Source organism: Bos javanicus, chromosome 8, assembly GCF_032452875.1.
Source record: "Bos javanicus breed banteng chromosome 8, ARS-OSU_banteng_1.0, whole genome shotgun sequence".
Taxonomy (NCBI): Eukaryota; Metazoa; Chordata; class Mammalia; order Artiodactyla; family Bovidae; genus Bos; species Bos javanicus.
The window spans coordinates 79,552,882-79,580,797 of record NC_083875.1 but is presented as its reverse complement, the minus strand read 5'-3'; the positions used below and the strand labels follow the sequence as shown (position 1 = coordinate 79,580,797).

Sequence of the window (27,916 nt, the reverse complement as noted above, 5' to 3'; positions counted from 1 at the left end):
TCCCATGGACAGAGGAGCCTGGTGGGCTACATACAGTTCATGGGATTTTAAGAGTCGGACATGACGTGGCGACTAAACCACAAGAATGTTTTAGTGTAATTTCCAATTTAGGGTTATCACTGGTGCCATTGCGTTTAATGATTTTGTTGTTGTTGTTCAGTCAGTCACGTCTGATTCTTTGCAACCCAGTGGACTGCCTCACGCCAGGCTTCCCTGTCCTTCACCATCTCCCAGAGCTTGTTCAAACTCATGTCCATTGAGTCAGTGATGCCATCCAGCTGTCTCATCCTCTGTCGTCCCCTTCTCCTCCTGCCTTCACTGTTTCCCAGCATCAGGGTATTTTCTAATGAGTCAGCTCTTCACATGAGGTGGCCAAAGTATTGAAGCTTTAGCTTCAACATCAGTCCTTCCAATGAATACTCAGGACTGATTTCCTTTAGGATGGACTGATTGGATCTCCTTGTAGTCCAAGGGACTCTAAAGAGTCTTCTCCAACACCACAGTTCAAAAGCATCAGTTCTACGGCATTCAGCCTTCATTATGGTCCAACTCTCATATCCATGCATGATTAAGCTTCTCATTACTGGATACAAATGATTTAAGTGTAGTCATATTCATCATTTTTCATTTTCATTTATTTACTTATATATAATTCATTAGGTGCCATTGCATTGTCTTCAGTAATGAGAACTTTAATCAGCCCATGAATGGGTTTTCGCTCTCTCTCCTTCAACATTCTAATATTTTGGAGAGATTTTATATTTCATTAGTCTTATTTGGAGGAAATAAAACATTTTAAAAGATTTTTGTTGAGAGGGTAATGTGATGTCAGAGCTAATGACTGAATTTGAAATAACATTCACAAAAATAAAAAACAAATCTATTCATAATTTCTTAGTTATTTCAATGTTTCTAATTCTGTGTTTGGAGAAGGTGATGGCACCCCACTCCAGTACTCTTGCCTGGAAAATCCCATGGATGGAGGAGCCCGGTAGGCTGCAGTCCTTGGGGTTGCTCAGAGTCAGACAGGACTGAGTGAATTCACTTTCACTTTTCACCTTCATGCATTGGAGAAGGAAATGGCAACCCACTCCAGTATTCTTGCCTGGAGAATCCCAGGGACGGGGGAGCCTGTTGGGCTGCCATCTATGGGGTTGCACAGAGTCGGACACGACTGAAGTGACTTAGCAATTCTGTGTTAGACCAGACAATGTGGTAACACAGAACCTCAAGAACTCTTAAGTGTAGAATATTCTTGTTGTTTAGTTGCTCAGTCATGTCTGACTCTGTGTGACCCTATGGACTGTAGCCCGCCAGGACCTTCTGTCCATGGAATTCTCCAGACAAGAATACTGGAGTGAGTTGCCATTTCCTCCTCCAGAAGATCTTCCAGACCCAGGGAAGTGTCACATGCCAGTGCTATTTCTAACTGAAGTGCCTTTGGACAAAAGCATTGGTCTTCTGGGAGTCTTCATTTTCCCCCATTAGAATGTAAGCTCGAGAAGAGCAAGAATTTGTATTCAGTCAGGGAAATAGATAACTAAAACAGTATCTGGCACCTAGTAGGAGCTCAATAAGTACTTGCTAAAGTAAGGAATATGTAAAATGAAAATAATACTTCCACCTTTTGGGTACTAATTATATTAGACAATAGATAATGAAGCTCTCTAAATTAAAAAAATAGTTTTACCTGAGAACTGCATAGTTTCTAGAATTATTGGTACTCAATACAAGTCATATGCACTTTAAAAAATAACTGGTCTTTTCCATAAGATTACTAATATTTAGAAATGGCATCTAATGAGACAAAATTTTTGTGATTAATATTCACTATATAATTGTGGGGAAAATCTCTACTTGTAATTATAATATTTTGTTCTGTAAATATTAGCCAGAGTTTGTAGTTTGCTTGTGTTGATTTTGTTCTTTGGCTTAAAAATAATGAGGAGGGTGAGCGAGCAATAATGGTGCATTTTTAATCTATAGTGTAGTTTCGTTTTTGCTCACTTGTTTAAATGCTATGTATTTTTTATTCTTACTTAAAATTTTTATTTAGCTATACCATTCCAGAAGAAGCAGATGTGTTGAAGTTTAACTCCAAATTTGAATCTGGGAATCTGCGTAAAGTAATTCAAATTAGAAAGTAAGTCATTAAAATTCTTCTCGTTTTGTTTGTGTATAGATATTTTCCTAATTTTCATCAAATTTGTTTATTTTCTGTTTTCAGAAATGAATATGACCTTATTCTGAACTCAGACATAAATAGCAATCATTATCATCAGTGGTTTTACTTTGAAGTCAGTGGAATGCGACCAAGTATTGCTTATAGGTTCAACATCATTAACTGTGAAAAGTCCAACAGTCAGTTTAATTATGGTAAGACAACATTTCATCCAAATTGAGTACAACTAAAGATTTATTACATGTGCTACTTAAAATAAAGTTTTTAATGAAGTCTGTTCATCCAGAAGAGAATTACATAAAACAATCTCTTTTTTAACTTTTTTAATTTGAATAGTGTCATAAAAAGTTAAAAGTTGTAGAAGTTGCAGAGAAGTTCTGTTCACCAGATTTCCTCTAATGGTTACATCCTACGTAGCTGTACTAGAATGTCAAAACCAGGGTTTGACGTTGGAACAGTGTGGGTGCATAATTCTGTGCCTTTTTATTACATTTGTAGATTCTTATTATTGTCACCACAACTAGGATAGAGAATTCTTTCAGTACCACCAAACCTGTGCTACTCCTTTATAGTTCACCATTCAGTTGTAGTTTTCTGTAAATTTTAAAATCTAATTGAAGAAGTTTCCTTTATTACTAGTTTACTGAGAGTTTTTGTTATAAATGGGTATTAAATTTTGACACATGCTTTTTTTCATCAAATGATATGATCATGTGATTTTTCTTCTTTAGCCTGTTAAGATGGCATGTTATATTAATTCATTTTCGAATACTGAACCAGCCTTTTTTATCTGTGAATGAATTAAATATGTGAATTATAGTCATCGTATATAATTGCTAATGTTTTATTAAGAGTTTTTAAATTTCTTTGCAAGAGGTATATTGAGAGATACATATATATATACACACACACACACACACACATATATGTTTTTTTTATATCATATCTGATTTTGGCATATCATGGTAACAATTACAATTACTTCTAAAACTAGTTGAGTAATACTCCCTCCTCTTATTTTCTGAAAGAGCTTGTGCATATTTGGTGTTAATTCTTAAATGCTTGGTAGAATTCTCCAGAGAAATCATCTGGTCCAGGAGACTTCTTATTTGGTACTCTTTTAAATTAGAGATTAAATTTCTTCTTTAGTAGTTTTTAGGACTATTCAGATTATCTATTTCACCTTGGGTGAGTTATAGTAGTTTGTTCTTTATAGGAATTGATCAGTTTCTTATAAATTTTCAAATGTGTATGTAAAGTTGTTCATAGTATTTTCTTACTGTCTTTTTAATATCTTCAGGGTCTCTAGTGATATCCTGTGTTTAATTCCTGACAATAGTAACTTGTGTCTTGTCTTTATTTTTCTTGGTCAGTTTTGTTGATATTTTAAAGAACCAGCTTTTTGTTTCACTGTTTTTCTCTAGTGTTTTTCTTATGAGGCAGTTTTTAAAAACCCTAGGGTTGTACCAGCAAAAAAGCTGTATTTATAGCCTCATTTAAGGCTTTGTACTTATTAGTACTTTAATAGATGTCAAACTTGGGGTTATTTGCCAAGGCATCAGGTTTTTATAGTCAGGTATTATTTCAGTGGAAGATTATTTAATTGTATAAACTTAATATCAGTAATTGAAAATTAAGACATCAAGTTTTTTATTTGATGATAATTTTGTGTAAAGAAAAAATTTTTTCTGGTGTATAAAGATTGAAGAGCTTTAACAGCTAAGGTCAGAGAAGGCAATGGCACCCCACTCCAGTACTCTTGCCTGGAAAATCCCATGGACCGAGGAGCCTGGTAGGCTGCAGTCCATGGGGTCGCTAAGAGTCGGACACGACTGAGCGACTTCACTTTCACTTTTCACTTTCATGCATTGGAGAAGGAAATGGCAACCCACTCCAGTGTTCTTGCCTGGAGAATCCCAGGGACGGGGAAGCCTGGTGGGCTGCCGTCTATGGGGTCACACAGAGTCGGACACGACTGAAGTGACTTAGCAACAGCAACAGCTAAGGTATGACTGCTATATTATCTGTTTCAGATAATTGTTCTAAAATGTTAAAAGCATGAATATGATGATACTCTATATAAGGGGACATTTCTGAAAATTGAAGCTTTCAAGATTTGATTCTTCCCCAATTGTCATTATTTATATGGAAAACAGAAAATTGTATACTCCAGATAATTATTTCACATACATAGGATAAAGCTTTAATCAGATTCACTATTTAATGTAATAATTATGGGAAGATAAGGCTTATAATATCTGGTTTAGTTATAAACATTTTTAAAGTTTTAAAAATGTTTTAAGTAATCTAATTTAAAATGATGTATTCTTATAAAAATATATTTTGACTGAGGATTCAGTGGTTATATTGACTTACATGAATAGTGATATGAGTATTCTTGATAAAATCTTGTTTTATTTTTTGACTTTTGGGTATGACTGCTAATCATTGAGTGTCCTATTTTTTAGAAACATTTGTTGACCTTAAACTTTCATATAACTTTAAAAATTACTTTAATTGAAAAATCATTCAAAATAATACCAAAATAAGTAAAGGATCTTATGTTTTCCCTATTTAACTTATAAATATTCAATATAATGCTAACATAATATTTTACAGGAGTGAAGGACAATTATGAGTAAAATATAAAGGCATATTTATTCCAGAAATGATAGAGAATATTCAAATACTAGTGCTATAGGTAGATGGTACCTTTACTATTTGTTTATTGACTTTTATAAAATAATACACTAAGCTTTATTAAAATACTTTAATTTTTATAATTAAAAGCACATATTTTGGAGTAATATTTCTCTATTAAAAGAACTGTATTTCTGTGTGATAATTTCTTCCTTTAGTGTCATTTTAAATTTAAAATGAATAAAATTCTGTAACTAAAACCAAGTCAAAACATTGAGACAGATGGATGCTTTAATTTTTAAGTTTCCCCTCCTTTTCACCCTAGGCCCTTTGGGTATTCTTGTTCATATTACTATTAATATATTATACATTCCAAACTCACTTTGTATAAAATCTGGAAAACAGAATGTTGGTAAGAAGAAAATTAAAACCATCAACAATACATCATCCAAAGAAATTTATTTTAATGTTTGTTGTTTCTTTCCAGCTTTTTTTTATAATGCATTATGTGATCTTTCCATACATATAGTTATGTGTTTTTTAAAAAAATGCTCATAACACACACAGTTTCATAACCTGCATCTTAACTAAAGATTATATCATCATTATTTTTCTGGTCATTAAACAAATATCCCTCTGAAGCATAGTTTAATGGATATCTTGTCAAAGTTCTGTAACATTTATCCAACTGTTCCTTTGTTAGACTTTTAAGCCATTTTTATTTTGATTCTAGTTTTATTGAGATTAATTGACCTACAGAACTGTATAAGTTTAAACTGTACAGCATATGATTTGACTTATAAAATGATTACAAAGTTTAGTGACCCTGTTGCACCTTAGGTTGTATCTAATTATTTTATACTTTAACTTCTACTGAGATGAACATTATTGTATTATACTAAATATCTGTGCGTATAGTAATTTACTTACATATTCACAGAAGTGGAATTTATTTATCTGTCTTCCAGCTGTAAGTGTTTTTGTTTTTTTGTTTGTTTGTTTTTGTTTTTTGGATTATGAAACCATGGATCATATGGGATTTACTATTCCAAATAAGGGAATTTGGTAAAGTAAATAAACTTTAGAGAAGATTCTCTAAGAAGGAAATAGAAGATAAAATCCACTGTTTAGCATTTTGTTATCCATCCTTAATCTTACTATTCACATAATTTTAAAATTAAATTTTACCCTTTTATACATTTGAGTTCAAAATATGAAAAGTCATTATATGTTATGTTTTTAAATTACACAATATGTGGTAATAACATTTCCCCATGCCATGAAATGCCAGTACCAAAATCAGATTGATTGTATTCTTTGCAGCCAAAAATGGAGAAGCTCTATATGGTCAGCAAAAACAAGACCTGGAGCTGACTGTGGCTCAGATCGTGAGCTCCTCATTGCAAAATCCAGCTTTAAATTGAAGAAAGTAGGGAAAACCACTAGAATCCCTTATAGTTACACAGTGGAGGTGGCAAACAGATTCAAGGGATTAGATCTGATAGACAGAGTGCCTGAATAACTAGGAATGGAGTTCATAACACTGTACAGAAGGCAGTGACCAAAACCATCCCCCACTCCCCAAAATTCAAGAAGGCAAAGTGGTTGTCTAAGGAGGCCTTGTAGCTGGGAAAAGAGAAGAAGCAAAAGGCAAAGGAGAAAGGGAAAGATATGCCCAACTGAACGCAGAATTCAGAGAATATCAAGAAAAGATAAGAAAGCCTTCTTAAATGAACAGTGCAGTGAAATAGAGAAAAACAGTAGAATGGGAATGGCTAGAGGTCTCTTCAAGAAAATTTGAGATATCAAGGAAACACTTAATGCAAGGATGGGCACGATAAGGGACAGAAGAGTTAAAAGGACCTAACAGAAGCAGAAGAGATTTAAGAATCAGTGGCAAGAATACAGAGAACTGTAAAGGAAAGGTCATAATGACTTGGAAAACCATGATGGTGTGGTCACTCATAAAGAGCCAGACATCCTAGAGTGTGAAGTCATGTTGGCCTTAGGAAGCATTACTATGAACAAAGCTAGTGGAGGTGATGGAATTCCAGTTGAGCTATTTCAAATCCAGAAGATGATGGTGTGAAAGTGCTGCACTCAATATGTCAGCAAATTTGGAAAACTCAGCAGTGGCCACAGGACTGGAAAAGGTCAGTTTTCTTTCCAGTCCCAAAGAAGGGCAATGCCAGAGAATGTTTAAACTACCGCACAATTGCACTCATTTCACGTGCTAGCAAGGTTATGCTCAAATTCCTTCAAGCTAGGCCACAGCAGTGTGTGAAGCGAGAACTACCAAAGGTACAAGCTGGGTTTCAAGGAGGCAGAGGAACCAGAGGTCAAATTGCCAACATTTGTTGGGATTGTGGAGAAAACAAGGGAGTTCCAGAAAAATACCTACTTCTGCTTCACTGACTATGCTAAAGCTTTTGACTTTGTGGATCACAACAAACTGGAAAATTCTTACAAAGATGGGAGTACCAGACCACTTTACCTGTCTCCTGAGAAACCTGTATATGGGTCAAGAAGCAACAGTTAGAACTGGACATGGAACAACGGATTGGTTCTAAATTGGGAAAGGATTACATCAAGGCTGTATATTTTCATTAACTTCCATGCAGAGTACATCATGTAAAATGTCAAGCTGGATGAATCACAAGCTGCAATCAAGATTGCTGGGAAAAATAACAAATACGATACCACTCTAATGGTGAAAAGTGAAGAGGAACTAAGGAGCCTCTTGATGAGGGTGAAAGAGCAGAGTGAAAAGCTGGCTTGAAACTCAACATTAAAAAGCTAAGATCATGGCGATTGGTCCCATCACTTCCTGGAAAATAGAAGGGAAAAAGTGGAAGCAGTGACACGACTCGCATCAACTTCTGGCCCTCATCATACTCTAGCATTTGTTTGGGAACTTTTGTTGCTCTAGCATCACTAGATTTTAATTGTTCTGATTTTTCAGTCTCGTGCACCATCCTTGTTGCTCTCATATCACTTTGATTTTTAAGTTATTTTGACTTCATAAAATAGTTTAACATTCTGTAGTCTTTTTCAAAAATGATTTAACAGTTTTTTCTAACTTTATTTTTCCTGAATAATTTTTTCTCAGTATTATTCTGAATAATTTTATCAGACAGCCCCAAATTTCCATTGCATAAACTTATACAATAATGTGGAAGAAACTGGATTTCTTATATTAAATCTTGCCACTTAAGAACATGGTGTATATATTTGTTTTCTCAAGTTTTTATTCCCTCACCTAAATTTTTTAGTTTTCTTCTTGTAAGTTTTATACCCTTCTTTTTACCTTTATTCTTAAGTATTTTATGTATTTTTTCCCCCCTGTTCTGAAAGAGTATTTTCAAGTTTGTCATTATTTAGAATTAAGGAAGCTGATGGGCTTCCCTGGTAGCTCAGCTGGTAAAGACCCTGCCTACAATGAGACTCTGGTTCAATTCTTGGGTTGGGAAGATCCCTTGGAGAAAGAGATAGGCTACCCACTCTCATTTTCTTGGGCTTCCCTGGTAGCTCAGACAGGAAGCTGAGGAATTTTATGTTTCCTTGAAAATCAAACTCCTTACCTAACTTTCTTATTAGCTCTCAGTGTTTCTCAGATGATGCTTTGAATTTTTTGGGTAGTTCCTTAGAATTTATTCTTATCCCTAATTATGTAATTGTTTCATTGCTTTTGGCTAGATCATTGAGATTGTTTAAAGGAAGACTTTGGGCATGTTTTATTTTGACTTTAAATGCTACTAGTATTTCTCTTATATATGTTCGCTCTTGTTTTGAGATACATATTCTTTCTAAAGAATTTTTATTTTTACTGATTTTTAAAAAATCAGAATTATTTTCTTTCACTCTTTGCATTTATAGGAATGACCATATAATGTATAACCTATTGATGTGCTATATTAATTTTGCATCCTGCAACTTTCCTGAATTCATTGAAGAACTCTAGTAGTATTTTTAGTGGCATCTTTAAGATTTTCTACGTATAGTGTCATGTCATCTACAAACAATGAGTTTTACTTCCTCTTTTCCATTTCAAATTCCTTTTATTTTTGTTATTTGACAGTTGTGCCTAGGATTTCTGATACTGTGTTGAATAAAAAGTGAGGAGAGCGGGTGTCCTTGTTTTGTTCCTTACCTCAGAGAAAATGCTTTCAGCTTTTTGTCATAGAATATGGTGTTAGGTGTAGGCTAATAATATATGGCCTTTATTATGTTGAGGTATGTTCCATCTATACCCCCTTCTGGGAAGATTTTATCATAAATGGATGTTGAATTTGATGAAAAGCTTCTTCTGCACCTACTGAGATAATCATATGGTTTTTATTCTTCAGTTTGTTGTTATGATGTATCACACTGATTGATTTGTGGATATTGAACCATCCTTGTGCTAAATCCCTGGGCTAAATCCCAGTGGATTATGGTGTATGATCATTTTAACATATGGTTGGATTTAGTTTGCTAATATTTTGTTGAGGATTTTTGCATCTATGTTCGTCAGTGATAATAGCTTGTAATTTTCTTTTTGTGTGATCTCTTTGTCTTATTTTTCATGTCAGAGGGATGTTATCTTCATAAATGAGTTCAGTTGTAGTCCTTCCTCAGCAATTTTTGGAATAGTTTGAGAAGGGTAGATCTTAACTCTTCTTTACATGTTTGGCAGAATTCACTGGTGAAGTCGTGTGGTCCAGGACTCTTGCTTGTTTGGAGTTTTAAAATTATTGATTCAGTTTCATCATGGGTCTTGCTTACTTATGTCTTCTATTTCTTCCTGGTTCAGTCATGGGAAATTGTACATTTCTAGGAGTTTGTCCGTTTGTGGAAGTTTGTCCATTTCTTCCAGCTTGTCTATTTTATTGGCATACAACTGTTCATAGTAATCATCTTTTTTATTTCTGTGGAATTGGCTGTAACTTCTCCCCTTTTTTTTCCCTCACTTATTCATTTGGGCCTTCTTTTTTTTCTTGATGAGTCTGCATAATGGTTAATCAATTTTATCATTTCAAAGAACTGGCTTTTAGTTTCATTGATCTTTTCTATATTTTTAGCCTCTATTTTCTTCTTTTTTGATTTTGTAATTTCTTTTCTTCTACTAACTTTGGGTTTTGTTTGTTCTTTTTCCTTTAGATGTAAGGTTGGGTTATTTTTCTTTAAGTTTAAAGTTAGATTGTTTGAGATATTTTTCTTGTTCCTGAGGTAAATATATTAATTTAAAATTCTTAGAACTGCTTTTGCTGTATCAGTTAGACATCGGATCTATTTTGTTTTTCTTTTCATTTGTCTTTGTTTTTCTTTGTTTGTTTGTATCTTTAGCGAATCATTGATTATTTAGGAGTATATTGTTTAGTTTCCATTTCTTTGTGCTTTTTGTAGGTTTTTTTTTTGGTAATCTCATAGCATTGTGGTCATGAAAAAAGGTTGATATGCTTTCAGTTTTCTTAAATTTACTAAGGCCTGCTTTGTGGCCTAGCATGAGATCTATCCTAGAGAATGTTCCAGCTGCACTTGAAAAGAATGTGTTATCTGCTGCTTTTGGATGGAGTGTTTATATATATCTATTATGTTCATCTGGTTTAATGTGTAATTTAAGCCCAGTATTTCCTTATTTATTTTCTGTCTGGATGATCTTTCCATTGATATCTGTTAATATTTACCCTGTGTGTTTAGCTGCTCCTAAGTTGTGTGCATATGTGTTTGTAATTGTTATATTTTCTTCTAGGATTGATCCCTTGATCATTATGTAATGTTCTTCTTTGTCTTTTTTGGCACTGTCTTTGTTTAAAATCTATTTAGTCTCATACAAGTATTGCTACACTGCCTTTATTTTGATTTCTATTTGCGTGGAATACCTTTTTCCATTCCCTCACTTTCAGTCTGTGTGTGTCTTTGGATATGAAGTGAGTCTCTTGTAGGCAACATATATTGTTGCCATATAATGGGTCTGTCTTTTGATTGGAGCATTTGTTCTGATTATAGTTAAAGTAATTATTGATATGTATGTACTTATTGCCATTTTGTTAACTGTTTGAGGGTTGTTTTTGTTGGTCTTTTTTGTTTTTTATTTTCTTCTCCTGTGATTTAATGACTATCTGTAGTATTATATTTGGATTCCTTTCTCTTTTGTGTGTGTATCTATTATAGATTTTGTTTTGTTGTTACCATGAGGCTTATATGTAGCAATTTATATTTATATACATGATTATTTAGATTGGTTATATCTTAATTTAAAATGCATTTTAACAACCCTGTATTTGTACTCTTTTCTTCTCACTGTTACCATTTTTATATCATATTTTGCATCTGTTTTTTTGTATATTCCTTTACTGCTTATTGTGGATATAGGTTGATTTTACTGCTTTTGTTTTTAACCTTTCTACTTGCTCTGTACATGTCTGTGTTACTACCTTTACTTTATGTTTGCCTTTACTGATGAGTTTTTCTAGTAGTTTTCATATTTCTAGTTTTGGCTTTTTCTTTTTCACTTAGAGAAGTCCTTTTAACATTCCTTGTAAAACTGGTTGTTGGTGCTGAACTCTTTTAGCTATTTCTTGTCTGTAAAACTTTTGATCTCTCTATCAAATCTGAATGAGAGCCTTGCCAGATAGAGTATTCTTGATTGTAGGTTTTTCTCTTTCTTCATTTTAAATGTTTCATGCCACTCTCTTCTAGTCTGCAGGGTTTTTGCTGAAAAGTCAGCTGACAGCCTTATGGGAGTTCCCTTTTATGTAACTTGTTGCTTTTTCCTTGCTCCTTGTGTGGTCCTCCTTGGGTTGATTCTTTTTGGGACTTTTTGTGGCTTCTGGACCTGAATATCTATACCCTTCCCCTATTAGGGTGGTTTTCAGCTATTATTTCTTCAAATATGTTATTTGCCCCTTTCTGTCTTTTCCTTTTTATATCCCTGTAATGTCTGTGCTTGATGTTGCCCCAGAGGTCTCAAATGGTCCTTATTTCTTTTTATTCTTCTTTTCTGTTCAGCTTCAGTGATTTCCACTACTCTGTCTTCCAGTTTGCTGATTTACTCTTCTGTATCATTTAGTCTGCTGTTGATTCCTTATATTGTAATTTTTATTTATTGTATTCTTCATTTTTGTTTGGTTGTTATTTATATTTTCAAGCTCTTTGTTAAAAACTTTTGTAATTTCTTATTCTGTGCATCTCTTCTCCTCCTGAGTTCTTTCATCATTGTTATGATCATTACCTTGAACTCTCTTTTGGGTAGATTGCATATATTTATGTCACTTAGTTCTGGGATTTTATCCTATTCCTTCATCTGAAACATGTTCCTCTGTTACCTCATTTGCCTAAGTTTCTGTTTTTATGTATCTGGTATGTTGGTTATGTTTCCTGACCTTGGAAAAGTACCCTTTTGTAGGAGACATTTTGTGTGTCCCAGCAACAAATTTCCCTCTGGTCACTAGAGCTATGTGCTCTAGAGGTGCCTCCTGTGTGGGCTTTTTGAGTCCTTCTGTTGTGGTGGGCTGACCACTGTGGGTGGTATGGTAGGTGTAGCTGGCCCCTGGTCTCATTGGTTGCCAGGCCCTGCCTTGTGCAGAGGTTGCTAGCCACTGATTGGTAGGGCTGGATCCTGAAATAGCTGGCTGTGGAACCCCAGGGGTCCTAGGGCTTGTGCTGGCTCACTAGTGGGCAGAGTTGGGGTCCAGGAGATCCTGGGGCTGGTACTCACTCAATGGTGGCTGAAGCCAGGTGTTGGAGCTGATGTGCGGGGCTGTCTCTGGTCGCCATAGACATGTCTAGGGCAGCTTTTTTGGTTCAGGGGTGCTTAAGGCAGCCTGCCTATTGGTGGGCAGGGTCAGGTATCCCAGAACTGATGTCTGTAGACTGTTGCGTCCTGGGGCTAATAAGCTAGAGGGAGAATTCCACAATGATACTTGCCAGCACCAGTGTCTTCCTGGTAGAATGAGCACCCCAAAATTGCTGCCCCCAATGTACGTGTCCTTAGAATGAACTCCAGTTGCCTCTTGTATCTCTGGGAGACTTCCCAAGATCAGCAGTTGGGTCTGACCCAGGATCTTTTCAGAGGACTGCTTTTTCCCTGGATCTTGGAACATGTGAGATATTGTGTACATCCGTTAAGAGTACAGTCTGTTTTCCACAGTCCTCCAATCTTCCTGAAGCCCTACTAGCCGTCAAAGCCAGGCATTCTTGAAGCTTGTTTCCTGGTGCAGGATCACTGGGCTAAGGAGCCTGATATGGGGCTCAGACCCCTTTCTCCTTGGGGAGAACCTCCGCAGTTGTAATCTCCTGTTTGTGAATTGTTCACTGAGGGGCATGGATCTTAACTATACCATGACTTTGCCCCTCTTACGTATCTTGTCGTGCTGTTTCTTTATATCTTTAGTTGTAGAAGATCTTTTCTGGTAGGTTTTGGTCTTTTTCCTCAGTGGTTCTGCAAATAGTTGTGATTTTGGTGTGCTCCTGAGAAGACATGTGTGAGCTCAGGGTCTTCCAATTCTGCCATGTTGGGAACTCTCCTGCAAGCATTTAGGTTTTCAATTTGGTTTTGATTACAACTTAATTCCATACCGTCTCCCCTCCAGATTTTGATACTAATACCTCCTTGTTATTTTCTAGGTGGTTTCTAACTGGGTGTGATTTTGATATCCTTTTTGGCCCAATAATTGCTTAGAAAAGGGTTTGTTACATTTTTAGTTGGTTAAATTATTTTGGTTATGATTTTTGTCATTGCATTCAAGTTTTAATCAGTTTTGTTTGTTGATGTGAAATTTATGATTTGGAATAATTTTATGGCTTAACATCTGATCAGTGTTAGTGTTCACGGGTTCTTAGAAAATATGTATTCTCTGTTGGCAACATAATTTTAAGATAAATTGTTAAATTTATTGTTATAAACCTGTTTATTCAGTTTTATATATCCTTTTTATTTTTTATATTGTCTGTTTGCTTAAGAAAACTAAACAGTCTTTCACCTCTACTATGCTTCTGTCAGTGTGGTAGTTTATTCGCTAAGTCATGTCTGACTCTTATGACGCCATGGATTGTAGCCCACTATACTCCTCTGTCTATGGAATTTCCCAGGCAAGAATACTGGAGTGGGTTGCCATTTCCTTCTCCAGGGGATCCTCTTGATCCAAGGATCGAACCCATATCTCCTGCATTGCAGATGAATTCTTTTTACCACAGAGCCACTAGAGAAGCCCCTTTTCTATCAAAATTTGTTTTCTATTTTAATGCTTTATCATTTGGCACATAGACATTTATAACTTTTCTATGTTCTTTTTGTGTTTTGTGTATACCCGTTGGTGGTGCTAGTGGTAAAGAATCTACCTGCCAGTGCAGCAAACTCAGGAGACATGGGTTTGATCCCTGGGTGGGATAGATACCCCGAAAAAGGAAATGGCAACCTACTCAAGTGTTTTTGCCTAGAGAATTCCGTGAACAGAGGAGCCTGGTGGACTGCAGTCTGTGGGCTTGCAAAGAATGGGATGCGACTGAACACACACAGGCACATTAATAGTGCAAAACAGTCACGTTTATTCTATTCCTTATCTATGGCCTAGAATTATATTTAAAATTATATTGGTTTGAATTTGATGCGTCTTTGCTCATTATTTTTGTGAATGGAGGTTGCATTTTGTTGTTTGACTCCTGCCTTTTAATATGTAATTTTGACCTATTTAAGGTTCTTATAATTGATATTTTTTATGTTTTCTATTTTTATTCATTATATTCTTCATGTGTTATTCTTTAAGAGCCTTCACAGTGTAGTATAACACTTCTTTTAGCTGTGGAAAACCAAAATATGTATTTGAAAATAGATTGTGAGGCATATTCTGAACTGGATTTCTCTCAGTCCTGCTCCATCTGCCTTAAGATAAGTAGAGATTCCTTCCAGATTCTGACAGGATGTTAACTGTTGCCAGTCTTCTTTTATTTTGCTATACTTGTAAGTACTTAACGAGGAGCTATAGAAGGAGCTGTTTGGTAGATGTAATTTTTAAATGAACCCTAATACTAGATTTGTTAGATTAATGCAACATACAGCAAATCTTGGTTTGCCTGGTTATCTATAGAGTTAGAAGAAGGAATAGACCAACATTTAGTAAATTAGAATTCAAAATCTTAAGAAATGATAATTATATATGTAATTAATTGTCATGAGATTCATATTGAATTCACTTCAGGGATGGTAATGATGGCTGAAAATATTTGCAGTGGAAACGTCTTCAGCTGGAAGAATTTAGTTGATTGCCATGCATGATTGAAGTCAGGAAGTAATGTTAATTAGGAAATTGTAAGTTTCTTTTTGTTTTTTGTTGAGACATGCTGCTTGGGGGAGTATTTAAATGTTGGGTTCTTCTAGCAGGTATGCCCAGTGGAGGGAGGTCTTGCTCTTTGTCAGTGTCCCTCAAAAAAGGGCAGAATTGGTTTCGTTTCATAAGTTGCCTTTTTCTTGGAGAATTTTTAGGTGATTATATTAAATATTTAGTTTTCTTAGTTTTAGTTTTATTGCAATGGGTGATCTTATTTGTGAATTTGTGTTTATGAATTTTTTGTTTGTTTGTTTATGAATTTATATCACGGTATACACTGACAGCCATTGTAATCCGTCACTCTCCCTTCCGTTGACCTTACTCAAAAAGGGTTTGCTCAAATTACCACTAGATGGCAGTCTTGTGTTTTAGTAATTTAGAGAGCTGTACTCACAGGCTCCCTCTTTCTCTCCCTGACCTTCCTCCCCAGTATCTCCAAAGTATATGAAGATTTTTAACCACTCCCTTATATAAATTGAACATATATGGAACCAGGCAGCAAAAAAGAATTTTGAAGTCAACTCTAGCATTCCCACCTTGCTCATGTTAGTTAATTCCATACTTGGAAGTTGAGCTGAGCTTTCTCTTGACTTTCTGTTCTCTGACTCCGCATACAGGATTAGTCAGTCCCTTTAATAAATATTGCTTGTCATTTTCTCCTTTAGGGCACTCTTCACAATTCTACATTGTTTTTGTATGTGGCTGGTTAATACCTTTCCTCACTGCATACCCCCCCCCCCCCAACCCAAATTGTATGTTTCACGAGATCAGGGACAGTACCTCTGTTGCTGGGCTTTGTATTTATAGTAAGGCATTTAGTAGATGTGCAGTAAGTATTTGTTAAATAAATGAGGTAACAGATGAATGAACTATGAAGATCCTATTAGGAACTTAAAATGACCCTCTCGAACATATGTCAAGAAGGCTCTAGTTCAAAGATCATCATTTTCTAAATATTTTATTTTGAAATAGTTTCAAACTTACTGAAAAGTTGTATCCTTTATCTACATGTTGGACTTCAAAAATGATGCCCCATCATTCTAGAACACTTTCAGTGTTCTATATAACTATGGAAAAGCTGTCAACATCAGGAAATTATCATTGATATTTGAACCCCATCTAATCTTTAGACCCTCATTTAAGTTTTCACCTGTTTTCTCATCAGTGACCTTAATAGCACAAAAATTCAGCTCAAACCACATAGTGTATTTAGTTGTCAAGTCTCTTTAGACTATTTTCGTCAGGAACAGTTTGCGGTCTTTAATGTTCATGACCTTGGCACTTTGGAAAATGAAAGCACTTACTTTGTAGAGTGGTTCTCAGTTTGGAGATGTCTCCTGTTCCTCATGACTTGATTTAAGTCAGGCATCTGTGGTGGGGGCATCACAGTAGTGATGTTGTGTGTTGGTGGCACAGGATTTTGTTTTATTGCTGATAGTAATAATTTAATCACCTGATTAAGTTGTTGTCTGCCAGACTTTTCCACTGTAAAGTCACCTTTTTTCTGTTTGTAATCGGTAAGTATTCTACATGTTGATATCAGTATAGAGTTGTTTCCTGTTTAATCAGTGGGCTGTAGTTTGCTGCTATCAGTATTTTGGTGTTTCAGCTGCCCAGGATTTGGCTGTTGTGATCCCTTCATGCTGGGTTGTGTGTTCTGTTGACACGTCCCTGTCATTCTTTATGGGTGTTCTTGTGTTTTGGCATAAGATGCCCAAGGCTTATCTTGCCTTTCCATGCCCCAGCCTCAGTCAGTTCAGTTCAGTCGCTCAGTCGTGTCCGACTCTTTGCGACTCCATGAATCGCAGCATGCCAGGTCTCCCTGTCCATCACCAACTCCCGGAGTTTACTCAGACTCATGTCCATTGAGTCCGTGATGCCATCCAGCCATCTCATCCAAAGCAGTCATTTCTTCAAAAAGCCCTGATTTATTTTAGTGGAGAATAATATTTTAAAAATAAGATCTGTGTGCATCGTGTGTACATTGTTACTGGACCTGTCCATGGACGGAGCTGAGGAACATATATTTGTATATACAAGCATTTATGTAGAAATTTTCATTGGTAGTAATTTATAGTAGGTATATGTTTATTTTTGTGTGTGCATAGTGTGTACATTATTATTGGACCTGTTCATGAAGGGAGCTAGGGAATATATATTTGTATATACGAGTGTGTATGTAGAAATTTTCATCAGTAGTAATGTATAACATGTATATGTTTATTTCTGTGTGTATGTTATACACATACACACATATGTGTACACATAGTATCTCCATGAGGTCACACTGATACCTTCAGTTGCACAGATTTTATTCTAGTTTTCTTTCCATATTTTCGGTTTCCTTTTCCAAAATGGAGAATTTTGGCTTATACTGTTCTTAATATATTTACTTATTTGATCAATTCCAGTGTACTTAACAGTCTCTCCTTTGCATTTTTGGGCAGATGCCCTTCTCATTCTGTTCAAGATCTGACACCAAAGTCAACCTGTCTCCCTTGTCTCTCCATGGTTATCCGCCCTCTTTGTTTATTTTCATTTTGATTTTAATTTGTAGCTCTATTTTATATGGTGATCAGAGGGTTTTGTTTGTAATGTTTCTCTTATATGGAACTTACTGGCATTTCCTTTTGACCTAATACATGAGCAATTTTTGTGAATATTCCACATATTCTTAGAAGAAGGTGCATTCTCTACTATCAGGATATAGTGTTCAACATATCTACATAAAATTTGCCTTATGAATTATGTTACTTAGAGCTATATAAATATTCTTTTGTTCAGTTGTTCTGTCTTGTAATGAGAGTGGAGTGTTGGAATCTGTCAGTAGTGTGTCTCTTTCTTCTACGTTTCCTGTAGTTTCTGCTTTATATAATAGGTTGTTCTTTTCTGGTGTGTAGACACTGTGTCTTGCTATATTACTTTTCACTATGAATTGTGGCTTTATAAAATTCCTTGTCTTACTTAGTATTTTTTGGCCTGCAGTCTACTTTGTTTCCACTTCCCTGGTATATCTGCCCATCTTTCTACCTATGAGCAAGTCTCTTACATTCTGTCGTCTAGTAATGCTGCAGGCCTGGGCATGTGTGCTTTTATTTGCACTGCTTGTTGATTTTCTTTACTTGTTTTTGTGAGGATGTGTGGAGTGATTGAGATTCATGTGGCCAACATTACCCCTCCAGACCAAGGATCTCATCTTCCTATTTTTAGTATGACTTTCTGTTATAATACTTGCCATATTAGAAGCATGTATTTTTTTCTCTGTAAAGTTATTAATAACATATGCAGCTTATGGTAGGTACCTTCAGATTAACCTAGCTCCCCCTCATGTGTTAAATTACAGTGCTAGCTTTAACTTGAAAATTTTGTCTGTGATTCACAATACATTTAATGATTAGGGCCTAAAACATCTTGTCTTTCTTTGTATCTGCCCTTGTTACTGAGCATGTGCTTAATAAAACTTCAGCCTTTACATGGATATTATTAGAGGCCAGTGCCATTAGATGCTGGTTTCACTCTGGCAATTTAATATTTTGATTGTATTCAAGTGACAGGCTTGACAGTTCTTAGCATATTTATGTTACACACATTAAAGTTTATCCTTTGGCTCATGGTTAAATAAGTTACTCAAATATGGCCTTTCTGTATCAACTTGAGTATTAATAGATTGTGGTTTATTCAGTTTGAGTTACCTCATTTGATTGATTTCTTTCTGGGGGACCCTGTTTTGTTCAGATGATCTTCATTATAATCAGAATTTCCAAATATAGCTCCCTTCACTGTGACCAGAATTAACCATCATTTTAAAAGTAATAACAGAATACATTGTCTTGTATAAAATTAGAACACTTCAGATAAATCTGTTATGCCCTTTGACCTCAGCCTGAACCTTGTTCTGCCTTACTATAATTAACCATTTATTAAGAATTTTGTGTGCTTGGAAGAGGTTAAAGTTTCGAGTTGAAATGACTCACTGACTCCTAGAAAGAAATAAGGAAGACAGGAATCTTTTATACATACCAGTGAAATATTTAAGTTTCAGGTATAGAACTGGCTGCAGTACTTAAATAATAGTAATAACAGCTAACATTTATTGAAAAATGTATCATGTGCCAGGGCTTCTTTAAGTGCTGACACATGTGATACTCTTCATTGACACAACAAACAATCCAGTAAGATTGTTATCCACAGAAGAGAAAAAGGAGGCGTGAGTGGTTTAGTAACCTGCCAGGATCGTGCATGTGGCACGTAGTGGAGTTGGAGTTCAGACCTAGATAGTCTGGCTATAGACTGTGAGCTCCTAATCACTATGTTGTTCTCTGTGTGGAAACAGGTTAGTATTGGACCCTCATCTGTGGAAGCTAGAGGAGAGCCAAATGTCTTTTGTAAAATCCGTCATTTGTTTGTCACTGCCAACAAACTGTGTGTTTGTGTATGTAGAATTCAGAAAATATACTGCCCTGAACCCTCGCTGAGAAAAATAAATGAAAAAGATATCAAGATAGAAGACTTAGAATTTATAAATTGTGTTAAGGGAAAATGTTCTAAAAGGAGTAATATGAGAGGAGTGAAAGCTAACTTGTCCTGGTTGGATTGCTCATTTATTTAATATAATATAGTACTAGAGAAATGTCTACACACAAAGTTAATCATAATTGTGAGGATGAGAAATGGAGTTGGAAAAGCACAATAGAAAGCTTCCAAATGACAGAAGAAGAAAAGAAAATGTGGAAAATGTAACCAAGTAAGTAAAATAAGGTGTAAAGAAGGAAAAAAACATTTAATGAATAGTAGAAAGAAAACAAAATGGAAGGGGAGAAGGAATGAAATTAAACGTATATCTGTCATTATTAACTATAAGTCAAAATGGCCTCAAAAATCAGATAATGAAAATTATACAATTTGCCAGATGGGGAGAATATGTGTATGTGTATATTGTTGTTATTGTTCAGTTGGTAAGTCATGTCCTGCTTTTTGCGACCCCATGGACTGCAGCACACCAGGCTTCCCTGTCCTTCACTATCTCTTGGAGTTTGCTCAGACTCATGTCCATTGAGTCAGTGATGCTATACAACCATCTCATCCTCTGTCTTCCCCTTCTCTTCATGCCCTCAATCTTTTCTAATCTTTTAATTAATATTTGTATAGTAATAATAAAGCTGAAATGAATGATTGGGCAGAGGTTTAATAGGTAAATACAAATAAAGGAAATGTGGTAATATTGATGTCTGACAAAGAATAATTCAGGGTCAAAAGCATGAGATATTGTGTGTTTACAAGTTGCAGTCCTTGAAGATGCTATTATAACTGCAAACCTTCATTTTCCATTGAGATATAATTGGCATGTAGAATGTGTTTTAGGTGTGTAACATAACGATTCAGTGTGTAGATATTGTAAAAGGATCACCACAGTAAGTCTAGTTAACATTATATCACCATGACTTACTTATTTGTAACTGGAAATTCATACTTTGTGACCCACTTTCGGTAGAGGGGGTCACACCCTCTACCCCCTGCCTATGGAAGCCTCTATTGTGTTCTCTATGAGTTTTTTTTTTAAAGACTCCACACATAGGCAAGATCATACAGTATTTGCCTTTATTTTTTACCTATTTCAGTTATTAACATAGTGTCCTCAAGGTCTATCCATGTTGTTACAAATAGCAAAATTTCCTTTTTTTATGGCTAAATAATACTCCATTGTGCTCACACGTGTGTGCACACAGGGTCATGCATTATATACATACCACATCTTCTAGACAGCATATTAAAAAGCAGAGGTATTACTTTGCTGACATAGGTCCATCTAGTCAAAGCTATGGAGAAAGCAATGGCACCCCACTCCAGTACTCTTGCCTGGAAAATCCCATGGACGGAGGAGCCTGGTAGGCTGCAGTCCATGGGGTCGCTAAGAGTCGGACACGACTGAGCGACTTTACCTTCACTTTTCACTTTCATGCATCGGAGAAGGAAATGGCAACCCACTCCATGTTCTTGCCTGGAGAATCCCAGGGACGGGGGAGCCTGGTGGGCTGCCGTCTATGGGGTCGCACAGAGTCAGACACGACTGAAGTGACTTAGCAGTAGCAGTCAAAGCTATGGTTTTTCCATTAGTCATGTATGTATGTGAGGGTTGGACTGTAAAGAAAGGTGGGTGCCAAAGAATTGTTGCTTTTGAACTGTGGTGTTGGAGAAGACTCTTGAGAGTCCCTTGGACTGCAAGGAGATCAAACCAGTCCATCCTGAAGGAAATCAGTCCTGAAGAGTCATTGGAAGGACTGATGCTGAAGCTGAAACTCCAATACTTTGGCTACCTGATGCAAAGAACTGGCTCATTAGAAAAGACCCTGATGCTGGGAAATACTGAAGGCAGGAGGAAAAGGGGACAACAGAGGATGAGATGGTTGGATGGCATCACCAACTCAATGGACATGAGTTTGAGCAAGCTCCAGGAGTTGTTGATGGACAGGAAAGCCTGGCATGCTGTAGTCCATGGGGGTCACAGAGTCAGACATGACTGAGTGACTGAGCTGAACTTCTTTATCCATTCATTCATCAGTGGATATTTAAGTTCCTTCCATGTGTTGGCTGTTGTAGGTAATGATCTATTAAACATGATAGGGAGTTGCGTATGTCTTTTTGAATTAGTTTTTTAAGAATAAATACCCAGAAGTGGAAATGCTGGATCAAATGCTAGTGCTATTTTTTCATTTTTTGAGGAACTGCCATACTGTTTTCCACAGTGAGTGCACCAATTTACATTCCCACCAGTGATTCAGAAGGGTTCTCTTTTCTCTACATTCTCACCAACACTTCTTTGTCCTTTTGATAACAGCCATTCAAGCAGGTGTGAGGTGAAATCTCATTGTGGTTTTAATTTGCATTTTCCTGATGATTAGTGATGTTGAGTACCTTTACATTTACCTGTTGGCCATATGTATATCTTTGAAAAAATGTCCATTCAGATCCTTTGTCCACTTTTCAGTTGTTTGTGTGTTTTTTGCTATCGAGTTGTAGGAGTTCTTCATATATTTTGGGTGTTAACCCTTCATCGGATTTAGGATTTGCAGATATTTTCTCCCATTTGTCACGGTGCCATTTCATTTTGTTGGTGGTTTCATTTGCCGTACAGAACACTGACCTTTATACAGTACAAAACCCATAACCACATGGCACTCACATAGCTGCTAGAGCAAAAGCTGCAAGAAATACAGCGTGATTAAAAGACAGTTGTTTTAAGAATTTAAAATTCACTTCTTAAGAGGCAGTAGGCTTATTTGCTGTGCTCAGTAGCCACACATGGCTAGTGGCCACCACACTGGACAGTGCGGGTATGGAACATTTCCATTCTGGCAGAAGGCTCAGTTGGATGGCTCTGATCTAGAAAGTACAGCAAAGGAGAACTCTTTATAGACTTATGGGACATAGCTAAACTGCTGTTTGGAGGAAAACGGAATGCCTTTCATAACTGCATTATTTAAAATAAAAAACCTGAAAATAAGTTACTACTCAAGTACTGAAAACATACTCCAGATATTTTGAGTATTAATTAAAAGTATTAAAATACTCAAGATATTAGAACAACAAAAATAAATCCAAAAGAAAGTAAGAGAATTTTTTAAAAATGCTGAAAATGAGATAGAAATAGAACAAATAGGACAAACTAGAAATACTGAAACTGAAAAAAGTAGAGATACTACAACAGCTGTAGAGATACAGCTGTTGAAAAGAAATTAAAAATGTATTTAGTAGTCACCATATCAGGATGATATTCCAACTGATTTGTATTTACTTCTAAAAATAGATTTTTCTCATTCTAGTAAATGGTGGATACCTTTTAAATATGTTTTTCTGGAGCTAGTGTAATATTATATCAATACTTAGTAAAGGTAATTTTTTTTTTAAAAGACCAAGTTTTAGATGCAAAAATTCTAAGTGAAATCTAGCTGATCTCATCATATAGCATATAAGAGAAAAACTTTTTCTTGGAGTGCAAGGATAATTCACAATAGTAAACATATTTACACAATTAATTATATCAACAGACTTAAGGAGAAAAGCCATGTGGTTCTGTTTGTGGATGCTGAAAAGTCATTTAATGAAACAATTAAAAACACTTAAGTGTAATAAGACGTATGGGGGAAATTGCTCCAGTTGTAGGAAGAAATAAGCACCTACTACAGAGGGCTGTTGTGAGGATTTAATGACTTAAAAGGTATAAAAATACTTAGAGCAGTATCTGGCACATAGAAATTATTCAATATTAGCTCATTATTTAAATAAGATAAAGTTGACATTAAGAAAAACAATCAGCAAATATTGCATCTTATGGCAAGATATTTTTATTTAAATTATAAGCAAGATAGCTTTAGTTCTTACCACTGTATTCAGAATAGTTTTTGAGATTGTTTCATTTCTTGAAATATAATAAAAGTAGAAAATAAAGTAACTATTATAAATACTAAAAGAGGAGATAAAATTTTTAAAATTGCAAGTGATATGATTTATGTGCTTAGAGAACCCAAGAAACTATTGAAAACTAATAAAAATACTCAGAAGTAAGTTTAAGATAATGATTCTGTAGCAAGAAAATGAAAAAGGTGATTGTATCTTTAGGTTATAATTTAAGAAAAAGTTGAGCCAGATTTCAATAAAAATTGTGAACCTTTCCAAAATTAGCATATAAATTTCATTAATTCCAGTTAGAAACCTGGAAACCTTTTAAATGATTTTAAAGTGTATGTGAAAGTATATTTCTAAAACTACCTAAGAAAATATACTATATTTTTAATCCTGCTTTTGCTAACTGTCCCTCCTCCTTCTCCCTTCCCTCCTTCTGCATGGTTTTAAACACCTATTGTTGAGGAAGAAAACAATCAAGCCGGTTCAGTGGCATTGTTTTCCTTACCTTGCTGTAGATGGGAATCTGTGGAGAGTTGGAGGGGAGATAATACTTAACTTTATTCTTTTTTTCACTTGCTATGAGGAATATATGTATAATTTTTATATAATATATATTATGTATATGTAATTTTTTGTGTAATTTGTATATATGTAATTAGATAGATCTAATATAGAAAAGCTAATAGCAGAATGTTAAATGACTTTTCACTTATTGAAGTGGTAACCTCATTTTAGTTAAATTGGAAATAAAACATATCATTCATTGATTTCAGTTCAGTTCAGTTGCTCAGTCATGTCTAACTCTTTGTGACCCCATGGACCACAGCACTCCAGGCTTCCCTGTCCATCACTATCTCCCGGAGCATACTCAAACTCATGTCCATTGAGTTCATGATGCCATCCAACTATCTCATCCTCTGTTGTCCCCTTCTCCTCCTGTCTTCAATCTTTCCCAGCATCAGGGTCTTTTCTAATGAGTTGGTTCTTCGCATCAGGTGGCCAAAGTATTGGAGTTTCAGCTTTAGCATCAGTCCTTCCAATGACTATTCAGGACTGATTTCCTTCAGGATGGACTGGTTTGATCTCCTTGCAGTCCAAGGGACTCTCAAGAGTCTTCTCCAATCCACAGTTCAAAAGCACCAGTTCTTAGATCTTCGAGAAAGATCTCAGGCTTCCCAGGCGGCTCAGTGATAGAGAATCTGCCTTCCAATGCAGGAGACACTGAAGATACAGGTTTGATCCCTGGGTTGGGAACATCCCATGGAATAGGAAATGGCAACCCACTCCAGTATTCTTGCCTGGAAAATTCCATGGACAGAGGAGCCTGGTGGGCTACAGTTCACGGGGTCACAAAGAGTCAACCATTCTTGAGTGTGTGCACACACACACACACACACATCTCAGATTTTTAAAAAATACATGTTGAAATACCAAAATGTGTATTCATTAACTTTCATGAATGTTTAGTGCTTTCTAAAATGACAGGATTAATTTTTAACTCAAAAATTCTGAAAAGAGTTTTCTCTCTTTTTTCTTTCTATCAAAGGTATGCAACCACTCATGTATTCGGTTCAGGAAGCGTTAAATGCTAGACCATGGTGGATTCGTGTGGGGACTGACATTTGTTACTATAAGTAAGTATTCTGACAATAACGGGACAACAGTTTATAGAAGGAAATATTAGTTCATCCTATTTCGGTTTAGGGATAAAAGAGATAATGTGTTCTCTGAATTATGATATGCTTTAGTATTACTTCTAACAGAAAAGGTTTTCTTTTTTTATAATTTGAGATTCATTTTAGGGGGTATATTTAGTGGCAGTAAAATGTGTTTTGTAGACAGACATATGTCCAGTCTTGTTTCTCCCATTTAGATATGTTCTCAGCTCTTTTATAGCTGTAAAACTTTGGGAACCTCATTGAGGAAGACTAAAATTAGAAACTCTAGGAAATAATTTACAGTGGTTTCTTGTTGTTCTGATGATACTAAGTATAATTTTTTTTCTTCACACAAATGTTTACCTCATTTTAACTTCCCGTGTTTTAGTTGGAGATGTATTCTATAGTTAGGTTGCTTCAGTTTAGCCAGTTCAACTTTGACTTCAAACAGGTGATCTGTTTATCAAGTTAGAAGTAAGTGCTAGAAATCATTTATTGCTTTAGTGGCAAAATTGGATTATTCCTCAACTTCATGACTAAGTAATCTAGGATTATCATACGCTTTGCTTTCCATTTTTACTGTTTCTGCCTGTAATACATTTCAAGATAACTTCTGTCTGCTATTGAATGCACTTAACATCCCTGTTTCTTTGCTCTTATTAATCTTAATCCTGAGATTTCTGTTTAGTGGATTTTGACTTTTTAATATTTTATATTGTGCTTAACTAGTGCTAGTATGCCTTTTCTTATAGTTTTATCAGGTAGATGAAGCCTTCTAAAATTAAGCTGTTTTTAATGATTTAGATAGGGCTTTGGAAAACCTAGATCTTAACTGCTATTACTTTCTAAGAAAGAAATGCTCCTTGGAATTAATTTCAGTAGAGTTTCCCCCATTTTTTTTAAGCAAAATAAATAGGGAATAAATGAGGAACAGAAGTATAATGTTATATGTAATTTTTTCACCTGAATAACTTTCATATTTCTTTTCATGTTAGGCTAACATAAAAATATACCCTCATCATTTATATCTTCCTTTTAAGTTGAAGTGGAGCAGTGATTGTCTGGGAAGTGCTTGGTTAGATTTTAGAAGATTGATTTAAAATGTTAAAGGGTGAAACGGTGATTTTCAAAAAGTATTATTTCCTTCATGCTTGTCTTCTACACAATAAAAAATCATCAATGAATACTTTCTTTTTTACATTGTAAAGTGAATGGTCATAGAATCTGGGGTTGTTTTTCTTTTCTATGTAAGAGGTGATGGCAAGGATTTTTGTTTCTTTATTTTTTATTTTTTTCTTTTGGCTACTGCTAAATCTGGAATTGGAATTCAGGCTAATTCAACAGATATTTATTAACCACTTTGTATGTAACACACACTACTCCAGTTGCTTTCCTCAAGCCTGAAATCTATATAAGGGTATTAAAAACTGCTATTTTTGCATTGTCCTCTGCTGCTTGTTTGTCTCATCTGTAAAATGAGAATAAAACTACCTTCCATAAGTATATGAGAAAATATAACCTATAAAATCCATAGCTGTAATGTGGTGGCATGAACACCCCCCCCCCAAATAGATATTAAACTTTTGGGGGAAAAGAGTTGGCAAGATCTACTTCTGGACCTTATTTTGCATTTCCTCAACTCTTAGCACCTTGTCATTGAGTATCTATTCAAGATATAGTAGCTGCTGCTGCTGCTGCTGCTGCTGCTAAGTCACTTCAGTCATGTCCGACTCTGTGCGACCCCATAGATGGCAGCCCACTAGACTCCTCCATCCCTGGGATTCTCCAGGCAAGAATACTAGAGTGGATTGCCATTTCCTTCTCCAATGAATGCATGCATGCTAAGTCGCTTCAGTCGTGTCTGACTCTGTGTGACCCCATGGACAGCAGCCCACCAGGCTCCTCTGTTCATGGGATTCTCTAGGCAAGAATCCTGGAGTGGGTTGCCATTTCCTTCTCTGATATAATGGCTAAGTTAATGAAAACTATACCGCTTTTTAGGTCAATGTTCTTTTATTTTCATTAATTACAAGCTTTATTCTCATAAGATTACATTAGAAAGCCTGATCCCAGGGTAGTTCTAAGGATGTGATCTGCCTTGAATGTCTGTGTACATGAGTAAATAATCTCTAGGCCATGGCTTTTCTTCAGTTCATGGCTTAAATAATGCAAGGTGATTTGGAATTTTGAAAATTAAGTTGGTAGAAATTAAGTCATCATATCTCAGGGATATTTAAAGTCTGGAAAATAATATAGTTTAAAATTCTTTTTATCATTGAAATCTCCAACATTTACGAAAGTGAATAATAGGATGATGAGGCCCCATGTATTCATCTCTAAGTTTCAATAATTATCAACACATGGTTTTATTTTAGCTATGCTTTCACCCCTACCTCCACCCTGAATCTTTAAAGGCATTTTCCCATATATTTTATCCATAAATACTTCAAAAGTCTTTTTCATTAGAGATACATATTTAAGGCAATCTATCCACAATACCGTTAGCACAGTGAAGAAAATTCCTAAATGTGATAAAATATCCAGTCAGTGTTCAGACTTACTTGTCTCATAAATCTAACTTTATAGTTGGTTTGTTTAAATCAGACCAACCAAAGGACCACACATTGCATTTGATTTTTCTTCATACGTCTCTCAAGTCTCTTACTTTATAGGCTTCCTTTTTCTCTCTTTCTAACTTTATCCTTTATTTATTGAAGAAACTAAAT

At 35.5% G+C, this 27,916-nt stretch overlaps 1 protein-coding gene across 3 annotated transcripts in view; it reads left to right on the top strand.

The window, feature by feature from the left end:
* AGTPBP1 (ATP/GTP binding carboxypeptidase 1) overlaps positions 1–27,916 on the top strand; it is a 191,923-nt gene that overhangs the window by 128,536 nt on the left and 35,471 nt on the right. For all 3 annotated transcript variants that reach the window (XM_061426061.1, XM_061426060.1, XM_061426062.1), the window contains 3 exons: positions 2,057–2,143; positions 2,228–2,376; positions 25,079–25,166. In XM_061426061.1, coding sequence (XP_061282045.1) covers positions 2,057–2,143; positions 2,228–2,376; positions 25,079–25,166 — 324 coding nt within the window. The remainder of the gene's footprint in view (positions 1–2,056; positions 2,144–2,227; positions 2,377–25,078; positions 25,167–27,916) is intronic.